This window comes from Dermacentor variabilis, chromosome 3 (assembly GCF_050947875.1).
Source record: "Dermacentor variabilis isolate Ectoservices chromosome 3, ASM5094787v1, whole genome shotgun sequence".
In the NCBI taxonomy this organism is placed as follows: Eukaryota; Metazoa; Arthropoda; class Arachnida; order Ixodida; family Ixodidae; genus Dermacentor; species Dermacentor variabilis.
Window position 1 is genome coordinate 4,673,118 of NC_134570.1, and position 22,342 is coordinate 4,695,459.

General features: G+C 49.1%; 1 protein-coding gene across 6 annotated transcripts in view; it reads right to left on the reverse strand.

Annotated features, from left to right (window-relative positions):
- Positions 1–22,342, reverse strand: part of LOC142575097 (tyrosine-protein phosphatase non-receptor type 11-like) — a 251,453-nt gene that overhangs the window by 106,690 nt on the left and 122,421 nt on the right. For all 6 annotated transcript variants that reach the window (XM_075684088.1, XM_075684092.1, XM_075684089.1 and 3 more), the window contains one exon: positions 7,500–7,651. In XM_075684088.1, the coding sequence (XP_075540203.1) occupies positions 7,500–7,651 (152 nt within the window). The remainder of the gene's footprint in view (positions 1–7,499; positions 7,652–22,342) is intronic.

Below are 22,342 nucleotides of genomic sequence, written 5' to 3' on the forward strand. Positions count from 1 at the left end.
GTCGGCACCTCGGACTGCGCGAATAAGTGCATCGAGTGTCGACTCCTCGAGCCCGCGGCTAGGAATTTCGTGCGTCGGCACCTCGGACTGCGCGAATAAGCGCATTGAGTGTCCACTCCTCGAGCCCGCGAGTAGGAATTTCGCGCGTCGGCACCTCGGACTGCGCGAATAAGTGCATCGAGTGTCGACTCCTCGAGCACGCGGCTAGGAATTTCGTGCGTCGGCACCTCGGACTGCGCGAATAAGCGCATCGAGTGTCGACTCCTCGAGCCCGCGGCTAGGAATTTCGTGCGTCGGCACCTCGGACTGCGCGAATAAGCGCATTGAGTGTCCACTCCTCGAGCCCGCGGCTAGGAATTTCGTGCGTCGGCACCTCGGACTGCGCGAATAAGCGCATCGAGTGTCCACTCCTCGAGCCCGCGGCTAGGAATTTCGTGCGTCGGCACCTCGGACTGCGCGAATAAGCGCATTGAGTGTCCACTCCTCGAGCCCGCGAGTAGGAATTTCGCGCGTCGGCACCTCGGACTGCGCGAATAAGCGCATTGAGTGTCCACTCCTCGAGCCCGCGAGTAGGAATTTCGCGCGTCGGCACCTCGGACTGCGCGAATAAGCGCATCGAGTGTCGACTCCTCGAGCCCGCGAGTAGGAATTTCGCGCGTCGGCACCTCGGACTGCGCGAATAAGCGCATTGAGTGTCCACTCCTCGAGCCCGCGGCTAGGAATTTCGTGCGTCGGCACCTCGGACTGCGCGAATAAGCGCATTGAGTGTCCACTCCTCGAGCCCGCGAGTAGGAATTTCGTGCGTCGGCACCTCGGACTGCGCGAATAAGCGCATTGAGTGTCCACTCCTCGAGCCCGCGGCTAGGAATTTCGTGCGTCGGCACCTCGGACTGCGCGAATAAGCGCATTGAGTGTCCACTCCTCGAGCCCGCGGCTAGGAATTTCGTGCGTCGGCACCTCGGACTGCGCGAATAAGCGCATTGAGTGTCCACTCCTCGAGCCCGCGAGTAGGAATTTCGTGCGTCGGCACCTCGGACTGCGCGAATAAGCGCATTGAGTGTCCACTCCTCGAGCCCGCGGCTAGGAATTTCGTGCGTCGGCACCTCGGACTGCGCGAATAAGCGCATTGAGTGTCCACTCCTCGAGCCCGCGAGTAGGAATTTCGTGCGTCGGCACCTCGGACTGCGCGAATAAGCGCATTGAGTGTCCACTCCTCGAGCCCGCGGCTAGGAATTTCGTGCGTCGGCACCTCGGACTGCGCGAATAAGCGCATTGAGTGTCCACTCCTCGAGCCCGCGAGTAGGAATTTCGTGCGTCGGCACCTCGGACTGCGCGAATAAGCGCATTGAGTGTCCACTCCTCGAGCCCGCGAGTAGGAATTTCGCGCGTCGGCACCTCGGACTGCGCGAATAAGTGCATCGAGTGTCCACTCCTCGAGCCCGCGGCTAGGAATTTCGTGCGTCGGCACCTCGGACTGCGCGAATAAGCGCATTGAGTGTCCACTCCTCGAGCCCGCGAGTAGGAATTTCGTGCGTCGGCACCTTGGACTGCGCGAATAAGCGCATTGAGTGTCCACTCCTCGAGCCCGCGGCTAGGAATTTCGTGCGTCGGCACCTCGGACTGCGCGAATAAGCGCATTGAGTGTCCACTCCTCGAGCCCGCGAGTAGGAATTTCGTGCGTCGGCACCTCGGACTGCGCGAATAAGCGCATTGAGTGTCCACTCCTCGAGCCCGCGGCTAGGAATTTCGTGCGTCGGCACCTCGGACTGCGCGAATAAGTGCATCGAGTGTCGACTCCTCGAGCCCGCGGCTAGGAATTTCGTGCGTCGGCACCTCGGACTGCGCGAATAAGCGCATTGAGTGTCCACTCCTCGAGCCCGCGAGTAGGAATTTCGCGCGTCGGCACCTCGGACTGCGCGAATAAGTGCATCGAGTGTCGACTCCTCGAGCCCGCGGCTAGGAATTTCGTGCGTCGGCACCTCGGACTGCGCGAATAAGCGCATTGAGTGTCCACTCCTCGAGCCCGCGAGTAGGAATTTCGCGCGTCGGCACCTCGGACTGCGCGAATAAGTGCATCGAGTGTCGACTCCTCGAGCACGCGGCTAGGAATTTCGTGCGTCGGCACCTCGGACTGCGCGAATAAGCGCATCGAGTGTCGACTCCTCGAGCCCGCGGCTAGGAATTTCGTGCGTCGGCACCTCGGACTGCGCGAATAAGCGCATTGAGTGTCCACTCCTCGAGCCCGCGGCTAGGAATTTCGTGCGTCGGCACCTCGGACTGCGCGAATAAGCGCATCGAGTGTCCACTCCTCGAGCCCGCGGCTAGGAATTTCGTGCGTCGGCACCTCGGACTGCGCGAATAAGCGCATTGAGTGTCCACTCCTCGAGCCCGCGAGTAGGAATTTCGCGCGTCGGCACCTCGGACTGCGCGAATAAGCGCATTGAGTGTCCACTCCTCGAGCCCGCGAGTAGGAATTTCGCGCGTCGGCACCTCGGACTGCGCGAATAAGCGCATCGAGTGTCGACTCCTCGAGCCCGCGAGTAGGAATTTCGCGCGTCGGCACCTCGGACTGCGCGAATAAGCGCATTGAGTGTCCACTCCTCGAGCCCGCGGCTAGGAATTTCGTGCGTCGGCACCTCGGACTGCGCGAATAAGCGCATTGAGTGTCCACTCCTCGAGCCCGCGAGTAGGAATTTCGTGCGTCGGCACCTCGGACTGCGCGAATAAGCGCATTGAGTGTCCACTCCTCGAGCCCGCGGCTAGGAATTTCGTGCGTCGGCACCTCGGACTGCGCGAATAAGCGCATTGAGTGTCCACTCCTCGAGCCCGCGGCTAGGAATTTCGCGCGTCGGCACCTCGGACTGCGCGAATAAGCGCATCGAGTGTCCACTCCTCGAGCCCGCGAGTAGGAATTTCGTGCGTCGGCACCTCGGACTGCGCGAATAAGCGCATTGAGTGTCCACTCCTCGAGCCCGCGGCTAGGAATTTCGCGCGTCGGCACCTCGGACTGCGCGAATAAGTGCATCGAGTGTCGACTCCTCGAGCCCGCGGCTAGGAATTTCGTGCGTCGGCACCTCGGACTGCGCGAATAAGCGCATTGAGTGTCCACTCCTCGAGCCCGCGAGTAGGATTTCGCGCGTCGGCACCTCGGACTGCGCGAATAAGTGCATCGAGTGTCGACTCCTCGAGCCCGCGGCTAGGAATTTCGTGCGTCGGCACCTCGGACTGCGCGAATAAGCGCATTGAGTGTCCACTCCTCGAGCCCGCGAGTAGGAATTTCGCGCGTCGGCACCTAGGACTGCGCGAATAAGCGCATTGAGTGTCCACTCCTCGAGCCCGCGAGTAGGAATTTCGCGCGTCGGCACCTCGGACTGCGCGAATAAGCGCATCGAGTGTCGACTCCTCGAGCCCGCGAGTAGGAATTTCGAGCGTCGGCACCTCGGACTGCGCTATTAAGTGCATCGACTGCGCGAATAAGCGCGTCGAGTGTCGACTCCTTGTATCTGCGGCTAAGCACTTCGCGTGTCGTCATCTCGGACCCGCAACCATGCATATTGCGCGCTCACTCTATTGTCACGATAGCTCGTAGCAATATTTGTCATACCACCGCTTCATAAAGAGAACCTCATCATGAGCTCTGTTCACTAGGCCCCTTGGGCTGGAACAGACACCTGGCTGCAGAAGTGATCACGGTATCATACAAAAGTACAATTCTGGAAAGCAGCTGCATATCTATCACTGGCTCTCTGATCCTAAGTTCTACAGTCATTGTCAAGTAAAGATGACTTGGGAGGCTGCTGACACTCAGAGCCTGCATTCAGGAACATGATCAATTCTACAAAAAAAAAAAGAAAAGCCTCACTGATTGTACTGGAGATTGCTATCAATCGGGCAGCCTACGGGTACAAGCTGCCTGAATGTACACTGGAACTATATTCATGCCCACACAAAGTTCTACACGTCACTTGGTTTGAAACCTAGGCACCATGCTCTTTGTAGAGCAGCAGCAGCAAAGAATTCCCTATAAAAAGAAAAGGGGGAAAGGGAACCACACCAAACCAGAGGCCACATGTACAAGAAGCCCCACATCACAAAACATCCTAGACTACAAAGTTGGTGCCTTTTAGAGAACTGAAGCGAAGGCGAAACTTTGAGAGCCGTTTTCTCAAAACTGTTTTTCTGCCTTTCTGCTCAGTTTCTGGAGCCGATACCTTCGTTATCGTTTAACATATTTTGACTTTGTATTTTCTAATTTTTTGTCACGTTCCTTGGGCTGCAGTGTAGGTGTTTTATCATATGGCTATTCGTCTACCCTGAAAGTGTGCTTGATGTGAAGGTAACATAAAATATGGCACTCCAAAAAATCTCTATTGCGAAAAAACAAAAAAAGAATGTCACAACCTTCAGCATGCATTTAGCTATGCAGTCAATACTTAACAAGCCTTCTATTACGTTTTTTAAGTTCCCCAGGCTCTCCAGAAAGTAAGAGGGAGAAAAATTCTGCTCAATAAAATTGAATAAAATGTTCTCAAGATATTGGTCTGAAACTTTTATGGAAGCATCAGGGAGACAGTCTAAACATTTGTACCAATTTTCATCAAAATCCATGAAGAAATAAGGAAGTTGATTTTCAAAGCCACATCCCCCCTTAAATTGCAGTTTCATCCGTCATATGAAGCAATGACACAATGGCCAGCAAAAGTTTATGGGCACAGGGTTACCCATGGTATCAATAGGGGTGAACATTTGGATAAACAAGTGGCTGCAAGTGGTCAGAAAAAGTTGTGTGCAGTGCACTGATGCACACACATCTCGCTGCAGGAAAATACATTGTACAGCATCATCTAAACATTTTTGCTCAAAACTGTGTCTCTTGCAGCTGATAGTCTATTAAAGCCAAGTCCATTACAGTGGAATTTGTTAGGTACAGTAAACCTCGTTAATTCAGATCTCATGGGATCGAAAAGAATGTCCAAATTAACCGATTGTCAAATTATCAAGGGTATCAAGAAAGCAGTAAACAAATGCTTACTACGTCAACACACTCTTATTTACTGCACGAATTGGCAAATCCCGTTTCTATTTTGCACAAAAGCAGTACGCAAGCTGCAATTCTCATCATCTCATGCCTGATTAGCACTTGCAGCGGTGAAGGCATTACGACTTGCTCCACAGTGCAGCCTCGTGCGTCTTTGTCCGAGACCCGCCTTTCACTACCGCTAGCACATTCCAATTATTTTTACGCCAGGTCGCTACCCATTGCGATGTAGACGGTGCTCTTCCTCCTTGAGAGCTTTGCACTGAGTAAGAACGAAACTACTGTTTGCCGCAACGGCTGCAGACGAAACCCCGGCCACTGTTGATGCGATCACGGATGGTGAACCTTGCGTTTCAGAAGGCACACGGCCTATGCACGCTCCGAAACAAAACAAAATCGCCGTTTGCCGCAACTTCGGACGAAGTCGCAGTCGTTATCGACGCGATCATGGATGGCAACTACGCAGCTATGAAGGCATGCGGCAGACGAGCACACCAAGTTAAAGCGAAACAACTGCCGCTGCGGATGAAACTGCGGCCGCTATCAACGCGACGCAATCATGGAAGGTGACTCGTCTATGCAGTCATGAAGGCATGTGGCCAAAGCAGTGCTGTGCACGGCGGTAAATGCAAGAATAAAAGCTTTAAAGACATAAATTGACACGATACCATTGTGCCATTGCTGTCATTCACATACGATTTCCCTTATGACTTAGGTGATGCGAACTCCGCCGCTTCGTTTCGGTGGACATCGATTTTTCTCTTTTGCTTCGGCGGCACTCTGCCCTCACTGAGCTCCAAGAGTTGTCCGAATTAATCAATGTGTGGCCCAATACATCCGAATTAACGAGAGTTTCACTGCATTAAATAATGCATACGCTTGCCGGGACCAAAGGACAAGTACAAATTATCCAATTTTCCAAATTAACATGTCGAATTAGCAAGGTTATAACTGTATAGGCAAACCAAATAGTGAAGAAAAAGCTAGGTAAAAATAGAGCACTTGATTGCAGTTCGCACAAGTGTGGCACTCGAGTAGGTGCATCAAGGAACGAACAAGTATAATTTTAGTAAAGCTGTATTATATAGCACAGCTGATGCACCAACGCAACTTGTGCTCAAGAACAATCTAAAAAACCCACAAAAACACTTAGCGATACAATTATTATGGCTTCACTGGTAACTGACCCGTCTAACCCTTCCCCACTAAGTACAGCAGAACCTCGTTGACAGGTTCCTATTACGTACGTTTTCATCGGCGCCAATGTTCACAATCTAGAACGCAAAAACGACCCAATTGAGCTGCGCTGCGCTCATTTATTATCAGTTCATACGTTCCCAGAAAACACAATTTTTCGGCAATAATGTTCAGTACGTTGCCAAATTGCGATTGTGTGATACATTTTCCGGCCGCTAGATCCCATGAAAATAAAAAAATGCACGAGGTGCACGTGATCGAGAACAGTATATAGCTGCCCGCCACGGCAGCTTCACTGCAATACTCGTTTGCCCATCTCACGTGAAAATGCCAGCTGCATTCAATTTCACACTTCGGTAGCAGCAAATCTTCCCCGGGGTCATCGCATGCAGCATTCACAGCTATCCCCGCCAATAATATTGCGATAAGCTTCGCCTATCTGTTTCACAGCACGTGGTGCCGTCGGAAGCATAGCGCACACTTTTACTAGGCGATGACCAAAATGCTCCGCCGTTCCCTGCTGCAGACTGCGATTGCATACATTTTGATCCCATGTGAACAAGAAAAGGCGTGACGCATGGGCGATCGAAAACGTTATATAGCCGCCCGTCTCCCGTGAAAACGATGGCACGCAAAGTTTCTTATTCCGGTACTAGCAAATCTATGCCCAGATGTTTGCATGGTGCATTCACAGCTATCGCCACCAAACCTATTGCGATAAACATCTTCACCTATCAGTTTTACAACACGTGGTAAGTAGTGTCATTGGTAGCATACTGCACACTTTTAGTAGGCAATAATCCAAACACACCGCCGTTTTATGCTACAGGTGGCGCAATGTCGCCATCACGTTTTGCTTCGCCAGCATCCAGCGTCACCCAACAGGTTGATTTCCTTTCAGTTTCCTGTCACCCTCTTAAAACACCAAGCAACAGGAAAACAACAAAATGCGTCTCGTGCCGCAACGATCTGCGCGACACTTCACATTACGTAGATGTAAACAATAGCTGGGCTCGTCAAATTTTTTGTTACTTTGGATCGTACGCTTTCCCGGCAAATTCGTTTTTTTCTCGCGGTTTTTCTCCAAAACATATGAACGAGCTTCTACTGCAAATGCTTCAAGACTCTTGCAAGAACGTTTTAGTGATTGATTTTGCTCCTTTCCGATAAAAATAAATGCGCTTAGCCTAAATAGTGCACTTCATTAGTCTATCAAACTTTGTACCTCTAGGGAGAATGGCACATATCCTACCCACAAACCCACCTGCAGTGCACCACAATTGGTCCAGCATCAGGAATGGATTCTTGTCGCTGGTTCACATCATGCAGAAAGTTCAGCACACAACCAGGGTCAGACGGCACACCATGGTCAGGCCAGGCAGTGAAGTGGTAGTGGAAGACGCTCCTCGTCTCGCACTGTGCAAAAATTGCCCTCATTCCTATAATGCTCATCTGCTAGAATCACTTTTTCAGACATCACTCAACATTACGAGTGGTTAAGTAATGACCACAGCATTGGCATCACTTCAAGAGTGCTCAGCAAATGTACTCACCAGAAAACTACTAATCACACACTTCCTGTGGCACCCTAGTACTCTGCCTAATTCTTAAAGGGGCCCCGAACCACCCCTCGAGCTTGGTGAAAAAAGAACTGTCCACGGATAGCATACGTTCCTGTGAACCTCTCAGGCGAATTTCGCAGCTATGCATGGCACGTGGAGCTCGCAAGCGGAGCGCAAGGTCACCTTTTTCTCAAAGGCTGTCTTTTCAACAAAAGCCTGCTCCTCACTCTTTTTGGGACACTCTATTTCATCATATAGCACATTCCCATATGCAGATGCTGCTGGCCAATAGATGACATCAATCAAGAAGGGTGTTTGGATCAGTGCACGTCTTCCTACCGTTACTGTGTATTTTTATTGATGCAGTTTAAAAACAAGCTGAAGTAAGCGAAAATCTGCTTACGAATTTCTATAAGAATTATGTACTTGCGGAAGCAGCTGACTGTGACTGTGTCTGCTCACAGTCAGCCATGGCTGCCCGCATAAGAATCAAGCTTTGCCCACACTGTTTATCAGTGTCTTAGCAGTCGGGTCTCGCTCATCTCAAATAGTTTTAATGCCAGAGCATTAAATAGCTCATGAAGCAGAAAATCTGGCGGCGTCCCAGGAGATGGCACAGAAAGTCACGCGGTCACAACCAATCAATGAGAGGCACATGCCACGTGAGCATTGGGTTCATTAAAGCACCACTACATGGCGCTCACGTCCATGCATTCGATTCGATGCTCATAACACCCATCCATCAAATCTTTTCAAGGCAATGACGAGGTGGTATTTGAAGACAGAAAGAGCATGAAAGCGGACCAGATGGAAAAGGAGCTGGTGCTAACAAATCTCAACTGGAAGAAAATCGAAGAGAAAATTCCTAAGTGCATACCCACAGGGCTAGACGAGGTTCCCGTTAGGCTGATTAATGAATTAGGACCAAAACGTGAGGAAGCTCTGGTGAAAAAAGTAGAAAAAACTTCAAAAAAGATAGACGAATACCAGACAGTTGGCGACAAAGAAAAATTAATTTCATTTATAAAGGTAAGGGAGAGAAAGATTTCACTCGTATAGACCATTACATCGGTAATATACAGGCTAGCAATGCAGGCAATCAAATTAAAGCTGCAAGCATATGGGCAGAGAATAATGGCATTTTGGGAGAACTTCAGTATGGCTTTCAAATAGGTAGGAGTTTAGATGACAACTTATTTGTCCTTACTCAGTGTATTGAAATATCAAGAGTAGAAAGCAGACCATTATATGTGGCCTTTTTAGACATTACAGGAACATATGACAATGTAGACCGCAACATTTTGAGGGATATTCAGGAAAAGGAAGGCTTAGGCAACGATTGTCAACACTTATCGCAAGAGATTAATCTAGAAAATACCGTTTGCATTGAATGGGAAAGGATGAGGAGCGAGGAGAAACTTATATCAACATGGGACTGAGACAGGGGTGCTTTTCATCCCCACTGCTGTTTATGATGTACCGTATTTTCTTTGTAAAAAAAATTGGCGGCAATTCAGGGGTGCGATTATCAAACGACTTAAATGTCCCGCGAAAAGAATATTTTTTTTTTTCATCCGCTTGCTGCGGGATGACAACAGGTCAACAAACAGGCGGCAGCCATTGGCTGCTTTATTGGCTACTTTATTGGCAAACTTGCCAATATTAACGATATTATACATTACTGATATAGAAGAAACTGTTTCAATGCATGTGATGTAATTACATGCATTGAAACAGTTTCTTCTGTATCAGTGATGAATAATATCGTTAATATTGGCAAGTTTGCGGCAATAACGTAGCCATATTGACTTTGAGGGGACAAAAATAGAGATGGGTGCGCTTAGCTGCCAGTGACGTAGAAACACATGGCAGGCATGCTGTGAAAACTGCGGCATTTGTCTTCACTACTATCCTAATGCGGCACGTTTCCGCTAAGGGTGGACGAATATCTTAGCTGTGTTACAAGTATCGGCGTCTGAATTGGGTACACTTCTAACGTATCAGTGTAAATGTGGCTACTATCGTTGCTGCTCGCGATTTGTTGCGTGTCCATGAGTGCAGACGAGAAGAATACAAAGGCACTTTTTTTGTTGTGGTTGCTGCTGACGACAACCATTATAAAGCCTACAAATAATAAAGCGTTTGGTCATAGCTTTATTTTTCCAGGAAATGCGGAAAGTGATTAAAGGAATGAAATTAGGCATCTGCTTAATAATGTCAGGTGCGTGCAGACTGCTTAGTATGACTTGAAGAGTCGCTTGCGTAGCACTCGACATCATTTGACAGATGGTAAGTGCATCATCATTAGCTAGACTTGGCACACGACATATCACTGCGGCAAGTTCAGAGTGCGATCATGACACGGGAAAGAACAAAAATCGAATTTCGTCGACAAAATTCAGGGGTGCGATCAATACGCGAGTGCGATGATTATGAAAGCAAACATGGTACATGGTGAGGATAGCGAGGGCACTAGAAGGAAGTAATATTGAGTTTAATCTCTCATACAAACAGGCGGGTACAGTAGCAGTGCAGCAGCTTCCAGGTTTACCTTATGCGGACGACATTGTGTTGCTAGCTAACAAGCTAAGTGATTTGCAATGTCTGGCTAATTTCTGTGGACAGGAAGGTGAGAATTTAGGTTTGAAATTTAGCATTAGAAAATCAGGTGTTATGGTATTCAATGAAAACAGTAAACAGACAGTGGCAGTACAGGGTCAGGAAATACCTTGGGCTTGGGTAAAAGAATATAGATACCTTAGTATATGGATAAATGAAGGAAGAGATATATGGAAACACAGGAAAAAACAATAACAGTAAAGGGGAAGAGAAATGCAGTCATAATGAAGCACAGAGTGCTATGGGGATACAATCGGTACGAGGTGCTCCGGGGTATGTGGAAAGGTGTAATAGTCCCAGGAATTAGTTTTGGAAATGCCATTGTTTGCTTGAAATCGGGGGTACAATCTGGACTCGATGCCAACCAAAGGTCGGTGGGTCGCCTCACATTGGGCATTCAAGGGAAAACTACAAATGAAGCTGTGCAGGGTGATACAGGCTGGATAACTTTTGAAGTAAGGGAAGCTTACAGTAAAATCGATTATGAAGAACAACTGAGGAATATGGAAGAAAGTAAATGGGCTGGGAGAGCGTTGAGGTATTTGTATAGGAAAAACAATGATTCACAGTGGAAGAAAAGGACTAGGAAGCTTACCAGCAAGTATGCGGCCTGTAAGGTGAGCAACACAGCAACAAAGACGTCAAGTGGAAAATCCGAGAGGCTGAAATAATCTCATGGGTGGCAGCAATGGAAAGGAAACCTGCCATGAGTAACTACTTAAGAGGAGAAAAACGAAATCAGTAAAGAAACAATTTATGTTAACTCAAAGGGAAGCTCACTACTTTTCGAAGCGAGATCAGTATGCCTTAGAACGCGCACTTATAAAGCGAGATATAAGCAGGAAGAAGAAGCATGTGCTTGCTGTGGTAAAGCTAGGGAAACGATGGAGCATGTTTTATTGTAATGTAAGGATATCTGCCCAGTGGTCGATTTAGGCACCACTGGACTCCTTGAAGCCCTTGGGTTCAGCAAGAGCAGAGGGAAAGTAAACATGTCCGCAATAGAGATTAGTAAGAGGTGACTGGAAGATTGGTGTAAGAAAAGTAGGGAAACGACAAAAACAGATGTAGAAGAACAAAGTTCACAATAGGGGGCCAGAAGATTTGGTTATGAGAATTCATTGTGGCGTTTAAAAAAAAAAATTTTTTTTAAAACCTAGGTAAGGACATTAGGCAGCATAACAGCAAGAGCTTGGTCGTTATATTCAGTTTGTTATTCATTTCAGTTCTTTATTCCTCAGAGGGCGCTTCTGTTCATTATATATATTGGTTGTATATGTTGAATAAACGGCTTTTTACATCGGGACGGCTGGAGTCTGACTTTAACCTTCGGTCAATACCACATTGGCGACGAAGATGTCGTGAACGTACCCCCAGCCCTGCTGCGCCGTCCGTATCCGCCTGCCATGAGCTTCACCGGGCTTGCTCCGCCACTGTTTTTCCTTCCGACGCCTAGCCGCCCGTCATTGCCATGGGAGCAGTGGGAGCAGATGTTCAACGTGTGCTTGCTGGCATCCGGAGCCTCCGCATTCAAGCCGGAGCAACGCAAGGCTATTCTTTTATATTCATTGGGGGTGGAGGGCCAGCGTATTTATCAGACGCTATATGCAGGGACCAGCGCCGCAGCACCGGCAGCGCCTAGTGCCGCAGCACTCGCTGATGACAAGTCTGTCGTGGCCCCTCCTGACGAATACGACTCTGCACTCGCCGCATTACGGCACCAGTTTTCGACGTCGGGCAACATTATCATCGAGCGTCATCGCTTTCACCGCAGTAGCCAACACACAGTTGAGTCCGTTCATGACTTTGTTGCCGCTCTGCGGGAGCTAGCGTCACATTGTTCGTTTGCCTCGCAAGATGATGCCCTGCAGGATCAATTCGTTGCCGGAGTAGCTTCCAATCGCGTACGCGAGTGGTTACTGCTCGAGGGTTCCACCCTTTAATTCGAGAATTCAGTTCGAATTGCACTTCAGTTTGAGCAGGCGGCTGAAGAGCTAAAGGTGCTTCTGCTTCGGTCAAAGCAATTTCATTGCGGCAGCGTCGTAAACCATCCTCGCATTCTTAGAAAAAAAGGAATTCACAACCGGCAGCCACCTTTCAGCAGAATTTAACAAGGAGCGCGGGCGGCTCACGTGTGCTGCAGCGGAACCGCCACCTGAGCGGAACCGAGAACAGAGTAGCCGCTCCGGTTTGCTACATTGTTTCCGATGCGGCTCGTGGGACCACATCGCGTCAGCGCCGCAGTGCCCAGCGCATGGCAAGAATTGTTCGTTTTGCCATCGCAAGGGCCACTTTCAAAGGGTATGTAACCGCAAGCTAACTCAAATGCAAGGCCGAGTCCGTGAACTTGAATTTAATGAAGATGTTTCGTCATCTAGCAGTGCTGAGCAAGTTTCGACTGTGCAACGTTCCGCACGTAGCGGAATTCATATTCAAGTGGAAGTCGCGAATGTCACCTTGACATTCCTTGTAGATTCAGGGTCGTCTCTTTCAATCCTGTTGGAGCAAGAATTCAGTCGAAATTTTCAGCATGTTCCGCTCCTGCCTGCTCCGCATGTTACTCTGACTACTCTCAACGGCCGATTCCTGTGCTAGGTTGTTTCCAGACAGACGTTCACTTTAAAGGCCGCACAGCATCACTACGTTTTTATGTTGTTCACCGAGGAACTTGTCTGATCAGTCTTGACGGCATTAAAGCCTTGGATCTTCGCATTGAGGGTTCTGCTCTCAAGTGCTTATACACGTCCGTTGCTCCGCTGCCGCAGTCTCCTGGAATACTGCAGCAGCAGTCTACGAGCTCGTCGCCAGTGCGATGTCCAAGGCGGCCGACCCGAGAGCGCCGGCCACCGGCCTGGCTCCAAGACTATCAGACCAATTAGTTGGCGGTCTGACATTGTGTACATAGTTTGTAAATATGTGTAAATAAGTACAGTGTGCATGCTTTGGGGCTTTCCTTACTAATACTTACTAACAACTAACCACTAAAATAAGGGAGGGAGTACAGTCGAACCTCGATATAATGAACCTCGATTTAACAAAATTCTCGAAATAACGCACTTTTTATTTTTCTCAATCTCTGCCCCTTTGAAAACCATGTATTTTCTTTCGCGATATAACGAGGTCACATTATACTGTACTTCCGATTTAATGAAGTCCTCACGCATCGCACGCACGCACCAGGAGCCTCCTTGACAGGCAGACGAAAACTTTAGCCGGGCATACAGCAATTTGCATGCGCCCTTTAATGCTCAAATTTTCCCGGCGCGCTTCAATACGTGGAGCAGAACGTGCTGCTGCGGCATCTATCATGTACGTATGAAACCCGCAGAAGATGCGCTCCTGTAGTGCTAGCCGGAGTGCTTCAGAAGTTCCGGAACGCGTCACGCTATGTCACCGGCCTGTTGGAACGGGAAAGCGCCAACCGGAAGTAAATTTACGAACAGCGGTCGTTGGACACATTTTCTCAGTTGGTTACCGTATTTACACAATTGTAAGTCAACCGCTTTTTTTAAAATTTGAAAGTCTGAAGTTACGGGGGCGACTTACAATTGAAACCAAAACATGGCCCTGCCAAAAAAGCGAGACCAATGGGAGCTACAACATAGTTACAATTTTATGTTTGCTCTATGACCCTACCGTTATCTTTTCGCTATCCCGCGTGTTTGCTCGCTTTTCGGAAGGGTTTTTCAACATTTTTGAGAGTTTTACAGTGCATGCAACACTCATGGGGGGGTGTCGATAGTTGATGGAAGCACCGCTGTTTCCATTTGCGGCGGCACCCTCAGAACGGCGGCGCTTGCGGGGAGTATGGGTAATTCATAGAAGAGCAGACACCGCTCGCAGGTTTCTTTCTCTGTTGAAAGGCATTGGCATTGGTTTGACGTATTCCACTTGACTGCCGCCTACATGCTACTGTTATGCTTCCCCAGTCGTCACGAGTGCTCCAGGCTCACTAATCGTTCGGCACTCGTTCACAGTAGCGTTCAAGAGGGCTGCCATCCTTTACGCTGAAGAAACAAATCACAAACGGGTGGTGCGAGAGTGGTGACTGCAGCGAAGTGAAATTTTCACCTGTGACGGCAAGTTAGAAATTTCCCACGTGCCGAAGTCTGGACGCTTTCTGGAGCTGTAGGTTAAGCTTGCGGCGTACGTCGCTGAAATGCGTGATCGGTCCCTGCAAGTGAAGTGCGACATGGTCATGAAACAAGCCCGGACCTTCGCCTTATTTTAAGGCCCTGCTCCGACATGAGTACAACGACGGTGACGAAAGTATGCCGTACACAACAGATGTCGTTGACACGTGGCAGCTGCTCTGCTCTGCGCTCTGTGATATTAAAAAGCGGCAGATGAAGCTGACGGAGTTCTTCGCTTCCACCTGAGTTGCATAGAATTGCTCTGCGGGAAGTTAAATAAAATATTCCAGCGTTCGTGAATCAACGTCGTCATTGCTTTACTAGGCGCGGTATCATTCGATGGCTGTGAGCGTTAAGCACTATAATGGTGGCCTCATGGATCCAGCAAGTTAATACTACTTCCAATTTTCCTCGAAAGAATGTTCAAGTTGATAGCTCTGGTATGTGCATAATTTTTTTGTTCTTTGCACCATGGGTTGCCATGTCTTCGTGAAAGGAATTTTTTTTTTTTTTAGTGATGACAAATCATGATGATGATGGCACTGATGGCCACATCTAGTGGCAGTTATGAGCACTAGGCGTGGCGCTTGATGCAGACCTGCTCTTCACCGTACGCGTAATGGAGAAAAATGTGTTCGTACCCGCTGGCTATCGGGCATCATGCTCATGGTTGTGTTATTAGTTCCGGGGTTTATTGGTTATCTTTGTAATTTTGCAATCTACAAGGTGCCATACGCCAGAGGTGTTCCAAGAACCTGCATTATTATTTGGACTGCTGAAACATGCGAACCTCGACTTAACAAAACTCACAATTTAATGAAACTTTCGGCTGCAAATTGGACTTCGAGGTTCAACTGTATGTTTATTTAGTTTCGTTATTCATTTCAGTTCTTTATTACCCAGGGGGCGCTTCTGTTTCCTATATATATTGGTTGTATATGTTGAATAAATGGCTTTTTACATTGGGACAGCTGGAGTCTAACTTCAACCTTCGGTCAATACCACATTGGTGTAATGACCCACCGCCCCGTTCCAAAGTGGACACTCATAACATTTAACCATCCATCTAACCATCACCGCAGCGGCGGCACCAGCCATATGGTGGTAAGAAAACCCAAAAAGCTTGCCTTTGCACAAAGCGTTTGCCGCCAAGCATTTCCCGGTAAATATTACAGTTTCATAAGCAGCAGCTGCTGGGAAGCGGCAACTGTGTGGCCAATATATATATATAGCGTCGCACATCACAGCTCTGCCAGTCAGTAGAGTGATTTCGGTAAGTTCTGTTGTGCACTTCAGTGGATGAACCTTCGACTTCTCAGTCAGTAGCTGTGCCCGGCTCCTTTGGACGTCCACACAAGTACGCGAACAAGGCCAAGGCGTCATCGGAGAAATGTAGGGATACCATTTCTCTCGATTTTTTTTTAACACACGACTAGCCTTCGAACAACATGAAACTTAAGGTCAGAGCAAACACGAGCTTGCCAACATGCGCGGACTCCTGGCCACTCCTGGTTAGACGCCTTGCCAGATTTCGCTTCGTATTGTAATGTCAAACAGCATGTTCCGGAACGACACTCTCAGCCAAACGGCCCAATCATCTGACATTCTATCCTTTTTCATCCGCTTTCTCTAGACTGAACCTGATGTGCCAGTCAGCTCATGCTTTTCAAAGCGCGCCACTTGACACGCTACATTCGCCACCCAACTCTCCCTTAAAGCCTGTGGTTCGGGGCGAAAAGAAGTCGACGTCAAAGAAGTCAAACAAGAGGGATGTAGAGTTTCAGTTGGCTAGCATGGGCAGGGAAAACATGGTTTCGTCTTTTGGCACCAAGTTTGGGAATAGCCACCAGATAGAAGGTAAAGCGACCTAGAGCCTTTACTAGATGAAATGGACTGGTGAACCGAGGTCAAATCTACTGGCGACGTTGCGGTACACACTTGACACATTGAACCAGTACTAGGTCTTCCGGCTGAAATGAACGAAAGGTGCTTTGCTGGGAATAAGAATACAGTTTTGCCTGTCGATGGCCAGCAGAGCTCTGAAGTGAGTTTTTCGAGGAAGTTTGGAGGCGCTGGCGCCAGGGGGATGGTGGTGCAGCATCGCATAAAAAACAAAGAGACTTTCTTTCGGAAGCCTCAACGTCATTCCATAGAAGAGCTTGAATGGCGATTCCCATGTGATCTCTTGCTGGGACGTATTCAGTTAAGCTAAATTTTTATGCTCCACAAGTCCGTTTGTTTGCAGATGCTGAGGGGCAGCTGCTGCATGATGAACTCCATGTTCCTTTAATAGGTTTCTAAATGCGCGTCACATGAAAGCAGGGCTGCAGTCGATGATGAGCAAGCATGGTGTGCCGTGGCGAAAAACGACGCACTCATTAAGGAAGTTAGGACGTGCTGGGCTGATGTGCTGAGTCGGGGGTAGGTTTGACTACGGTCCACTCTGTGAAGTAGTCCGTGGCCACGATTAGGAAGTTGTTGCCACGCAACGCACGTGGAAACGGTCCCGAGTGATCAAGTCCCACGACTTCAAAGGGAGTTTGGGTGCACGGAGACCGGTGACAGATTTGTTACAGTTTTTTGTGCTTGACACACCATGCACAACGAAACGTAGTGGGAGACATCAGTGCGCACGCCTGGCCACCAAAATCTTTCCTTGATATGTGCCAGCGTCTTGTGGAGCCTGAGGTGACCGGCAGTTGCAGAGCTGTGACACATAAAAAGCACCGATTGTCGCATGGCCTGATGACAGGCAGGTACGACTCATTTTGACAATGCCGGTGACAAGGGATGCCATCTCAAACGACATACAAGACTAGAAGGCTTTCACGACGACGCTTGAGGGTGCGTACCTCACCAGACAGTCGTCGGACGATGTCAAAATTTCTGCATTTTGTAGCTGTGTTGTGCGTAAATCAAGGACTGCCAGGACTGGTGAGAGATTGCTTAGAGCAGCCTGGTTACTAGAGAGGGAGCCAGCATCTAGGTGTGGAGTGCCACTGTGATGGATCTTGCAACTTGAAAGCCCACCTGGGGAACTTAGCGTCGTGGTGTCTTTTTGTTGGCAGCCAGCGAAGGGCGATGTCAGTAACCACAGTGAACCTTTTACCATAAAGGTAGGCAAAAACTTTGCGACCGCCCAAAATACCACCCAGCCCTCAAGTTCGGAGGCATAGTACCGGCTCTGTAGTTAACTAAGTCGGCGGTTAGCACAAGCTAGTGGCCTCTCCTGTCCGTCCGAGCTGAATTGTAGAAGGACAGCACCGAGGCCGAAACAGTTTGTGTCGGTGTGAAGCACAGTCTCCATTCTCGTCGTAGTGTGCGACCGTCGGTGGTGTTGGAAGGGCAGTCTTGATGTCACGGAAGGCAATGTCTTGATAAGGACCCTATTTCCAGCGGGCGTCTTTCTATAGCAGCTGGTTGAGAGGTGCTTTGCGAGAAGCAAAGTGAGGGATAAAGCGGCGGAAATAGGAAGCAAATACCAGAAATCCTTTAGGCTGCTTTGCCATGGTGGGAGGTGGAGAAAACGAAGAAGCACCTTGAAGGCTTAATGCGGACATGGGCATCTTGGAGAGCCTGCAAGAACATTCCCAAGTGTCTGAGGTGTTAAGAAAAAGTAAGGGCATAAACAATAATGTCTTCCAAGCAGACCAAAGCCATTGTACATTTCAGATGTCCAAGTACACTGTCCATTAGTTGCTAAAATGTAGCAGGAGCATTGGACAGACCAAATGGAAGGCAGTGAAACTGGTACTGTTCGTCCAGCATTATAAAGGCAGTTTTTTCTGCATCCTTTGGCTCTAGTTCTACTAGTCAAAAACCAGAAAGAAGATCCAGCATAGTGAAAAAACAGGCTCCATGCAGGCGGCCAAGGGCGTCATCGAGACGAGGCAGCAGTTATACGTCAGGTTTTGTCACCCTCTTCAGGCGTCGGTAGTCAACACAGAAGCGGGTCATGCAGTCCTTCACGAGGACTACGGGGGACTAACGCAGATTAAACAAGTGGGATCTAACACCCCACTTAAGCACGTGGTCCACTTCGCTGGCAATTTATACGCATTCGGAGGCAGATACTTGAGGCGGGTGGTGCCGTACAGGAACTTGAGAGCAGGTATCGATCCTGTGCCGCAGAACAGAAATGTGACAGAGTTCATTCATCGATATGGCCACATAATCATGGTATTTTTGCAGCAGCGCTAGAATCTTGCACTTTTGTGACAGAGTTAGGTTGGCACCGAAGTTGAATTTGTTCTAGTCTAAGAAGGAAGCAGTTGGCATCAATGGTGCTGCAGGCTGCACTAGTGCTAAGAGAAAGCGTTTTTCTACGTTGGTACAGGTTCCGAAAACGGTGTCTGGAGGCAGGCGCAGGTCGCTGTCAGAAATACTGAATACAAGTACAGTAAAGGTGCTTCCTGAAGAGCAAAGCAGGGCACGTGCATAGCAAATTCTCCTCCAGCTTTGGAACAAATTGCGGTTTCCACGAGAACGTCTGGTTTGGACATTGATGCTACGCCACACCACACAAGACACCCAGGCAGCAGATGCAAAAGGTGTATTTGTGGTTGTCGTAGTCACAGGTAGCAAAAATGGAGAGAATCCGCGAGCTTCAGGTCGTGCCACCCCATTTCATTCAGCGCACAAGGCTGGTAAGCTTGAAGCACATAGCCACGTTAAAACACCAAATTGTGAAGAAAATTTTGCAGCTAAGGTTTTGAACGTGTGGTACTTGTTAGCCAGCACAGCCTGCACTATGCTGAAAGCCCTGGAAATAAATTGATGCACTTGCACGTATGACAACCAACAGTGAGCTTTATTGGAGGCTTTGGGGACGGCAGGAGACTGTCAAAGTGGAAAAGGAGAGCTCGATAGCACAATCAGCTTCGCTAAACTCCAGACAGACCCCAAACTAGGTGCACCAACCACATCAAAATATACCTGGCACACACAAGTTTCGGACGACAGGGAACCGTTGCTTAGTTTGTGGAGATGGGTTTGCACAAGGCTCACCCTGTGAGCGACGGTCAGGAAAAGGCATAATGATCCTCCTCCTCCGCAATGCACAAAGGCGCTATGGCACGGTTTGTCGACTCTCCGACGTAGCGCAGAGAAGGCTCCAGAGTCAGATCGGCAACAAATGTGGGTTTATTCACCCAAGATACAGCACAGCGCGACAGTCACGGCGCTTACGGGCAAATGCTCACCGCAAGACCGAAGGAGTATGTGCACCTGCTGCGCTAGGGCTAACCAGTAAGTTGTCCACCAAGCGCGAGAACGAGAAGTCGCCGGAGCAAAGGTCCCATGTAGCGAACTCACTGCGGGCCTGTGAGCACCTGGTGCAGCGATGAAGCACTCAGCGAAAGAGAGCTCGGATGGAGAGGGCGCATGGGGGCCACCACTCGGGAAGCCAATCAGGACGTGTCCTGGTGACACTTGCTCGCATGGTGATTCGAGCTGGGGAGAGAGAAGCATGGTTTGTGCAAGAAATTAGCTCTGGCACGCTAACTGTGTCTGCCATGTTGCCATTACGGCAGCGATTCCCGAAGATCGAGCAAAGCACAATGCGCGAGCTGGGGGACGAGGCGCAGGAAGGCAGCTTGATCCCCACATTCCCTACTCCTAAAGACCGAGTCCAGCCAGCAAAGGAGTATGACCGAGGCCAAGATGCAAGGTTGACTCTGCCAAAGTGGGCTAAGCCAACAGGACAAAGTCCAAGAGAGTGTTGCCGTCGTCCTCAGAACCTGGTCAGGGAGAGGTGCCACAGTACAAAGAGGCGAAGATGCCGCTTCTCTTGATGCGAAGTCAGGGGGGCCAGCCGTGGTCACAAAAGTTTCACACACCAGGAAGGGCCCACAGCCAGGAGGAAGGATTGCCAACCCAGGAAGGACGGGGTGGGGCAGCACCATCGGTCAGCTAGCAACGCTTGAGGTCTGCCGAACAGGAGCTGCCAGGGACGTGCAAGGCGTGGCTGCCATTTTGGTGCAGTGGCCACCACGAAAGTCACTGGGCACACTATCCGGATGGTTCCCCGTGGACAGCAAGGAGAATCCTACCTCATTATGACAGACATCCCAATCCCTGTGTTGCTGGGCGAAGGCCGTAAGAGAGGGCTTGAGGCTCCTGCTATTCTGCTCTGATGGGTTGGCCTGTGGGCGATACGTGGTTGTCTTGCGGTGCTTAATGCCAAAGGCAGCACGCGCATCTACGAACACCTTGGCCGTGAATTCGGACGCGTTATCCGATATCAGCTCCGCCAGAAAGCCGAAGGTGTTAAAGACCTTGGTCAACTTGTCCCAGATTGAGCGTGCCATTAACTTCAGAAGGGGAAAAAGTTCAAACCATTTTGTGAAGCGCCCTGTGACAGCCAGGAGAAAAACATAGCCTCGCTGGCTCCAGGAAAGGGTCCCATAATGTCACAGGCTGCGACTTGCCAGTGTAGCTGGCTGTTGATTGGCTGCATGAGCCCTCACTGGTTCAGCATCATGTTGGCACGTAGTGTAGTCGACTTCCGGTTCACTAGGAGCGAGCGCGAGAAGCCTATTTAAACTCTCCGCCAACTGCTGGCAGTTGACTCCCAAGCGAGAGCTATCGAAGCAGCCTGTGTTGCGAGCATTCTGTCATAGCGCCGAACGTGTCTGATATTCCGGTAACCACAGGCGAGCTCTTCGTTTTGACAGATGGCTGGAGGCATAAACTTAAGCTGATGAAAGAACTTTAGCGTAAACCTTCACGACTTATCGGTCTGCACGGCCCAACCACCTGTTGGTGCAGAACTTAAACAGTCAAACAAAGCGCTAATATTGCTCTAACCAAGTGTAAAACATCTTAAACATTTACAAAAACCTTACACTCCTGCAAAAAAAGTTACACCAGCAGCAAAGAAGAAAATATTTCGTTACTGTTACTGTGTCTGTGGTTCAGCTCTGTGCCACCAGGTGGCTGCACAGTACAGACCATTCACATTTGCGCTTCTGCTCATCCCGTGAAACAACACGGTCAAATGGCCAGGCCCTGTCGCCTTGCGCTTCCGTTTACCCTAATACCGGACTCGCGAAACGCTATTGTGTTAGTAATCTTCCAGTGTAAAGTGATGGCCGCAAATGCGCAAATCCTGGCGCCGATCGGATAGCGGCAGTTCGGTGCGCTGCAGCCAGTCCACTCGTCTGCTGCCTTGCAGAGGGACAAGATGTCGCAGCTTGACATATCGCCAGTTACTACGCTTGCATTCCACAACGCAACAAAGTCAAATCATAGCGCTTGCAAAAAGACAGACCAATTCAGACCGCGGAGCTCTCATCAAAATGGAGCGCGCTGTAACACAAGCAGACGACGCTTGCTGTGTGCTGGAAGTGCTGAAGTGTAGTGAGAAATTGTTCTTGTGCATTCTCTTTCTGTTAATTTGTTTCTATAAAAAGAAAGTAACTAAAATTGCAACTATTATGAACATCAGTTGTTCACCATAAAGGTAGAAAAATTATCGATGACGTGCCCTGGGCAGCCAATTGGATAGCTCACCCTACTGACATCAATTGGGTGATTTACGTCATATGGGTAGGGGCGGCTAAAAATTCCGCCAAGTAGCGTGCTGCGTTCGGCAGTGATGTACATTTTTAAAACCTTATTATAAATTATGAACTTTACGTGGAGCGCTTAGATGTCTCAATTAATGATCAGAAGGACCTACTCTAATGACTCAGTATGTTTGCACAACATCATCAAAATTATTTTAGTGTCCCTTTAAATGCCCTAAGGACAAAGTCGGTTTTCCTTTTTAATAGTCTATTAGTTCCAGATCT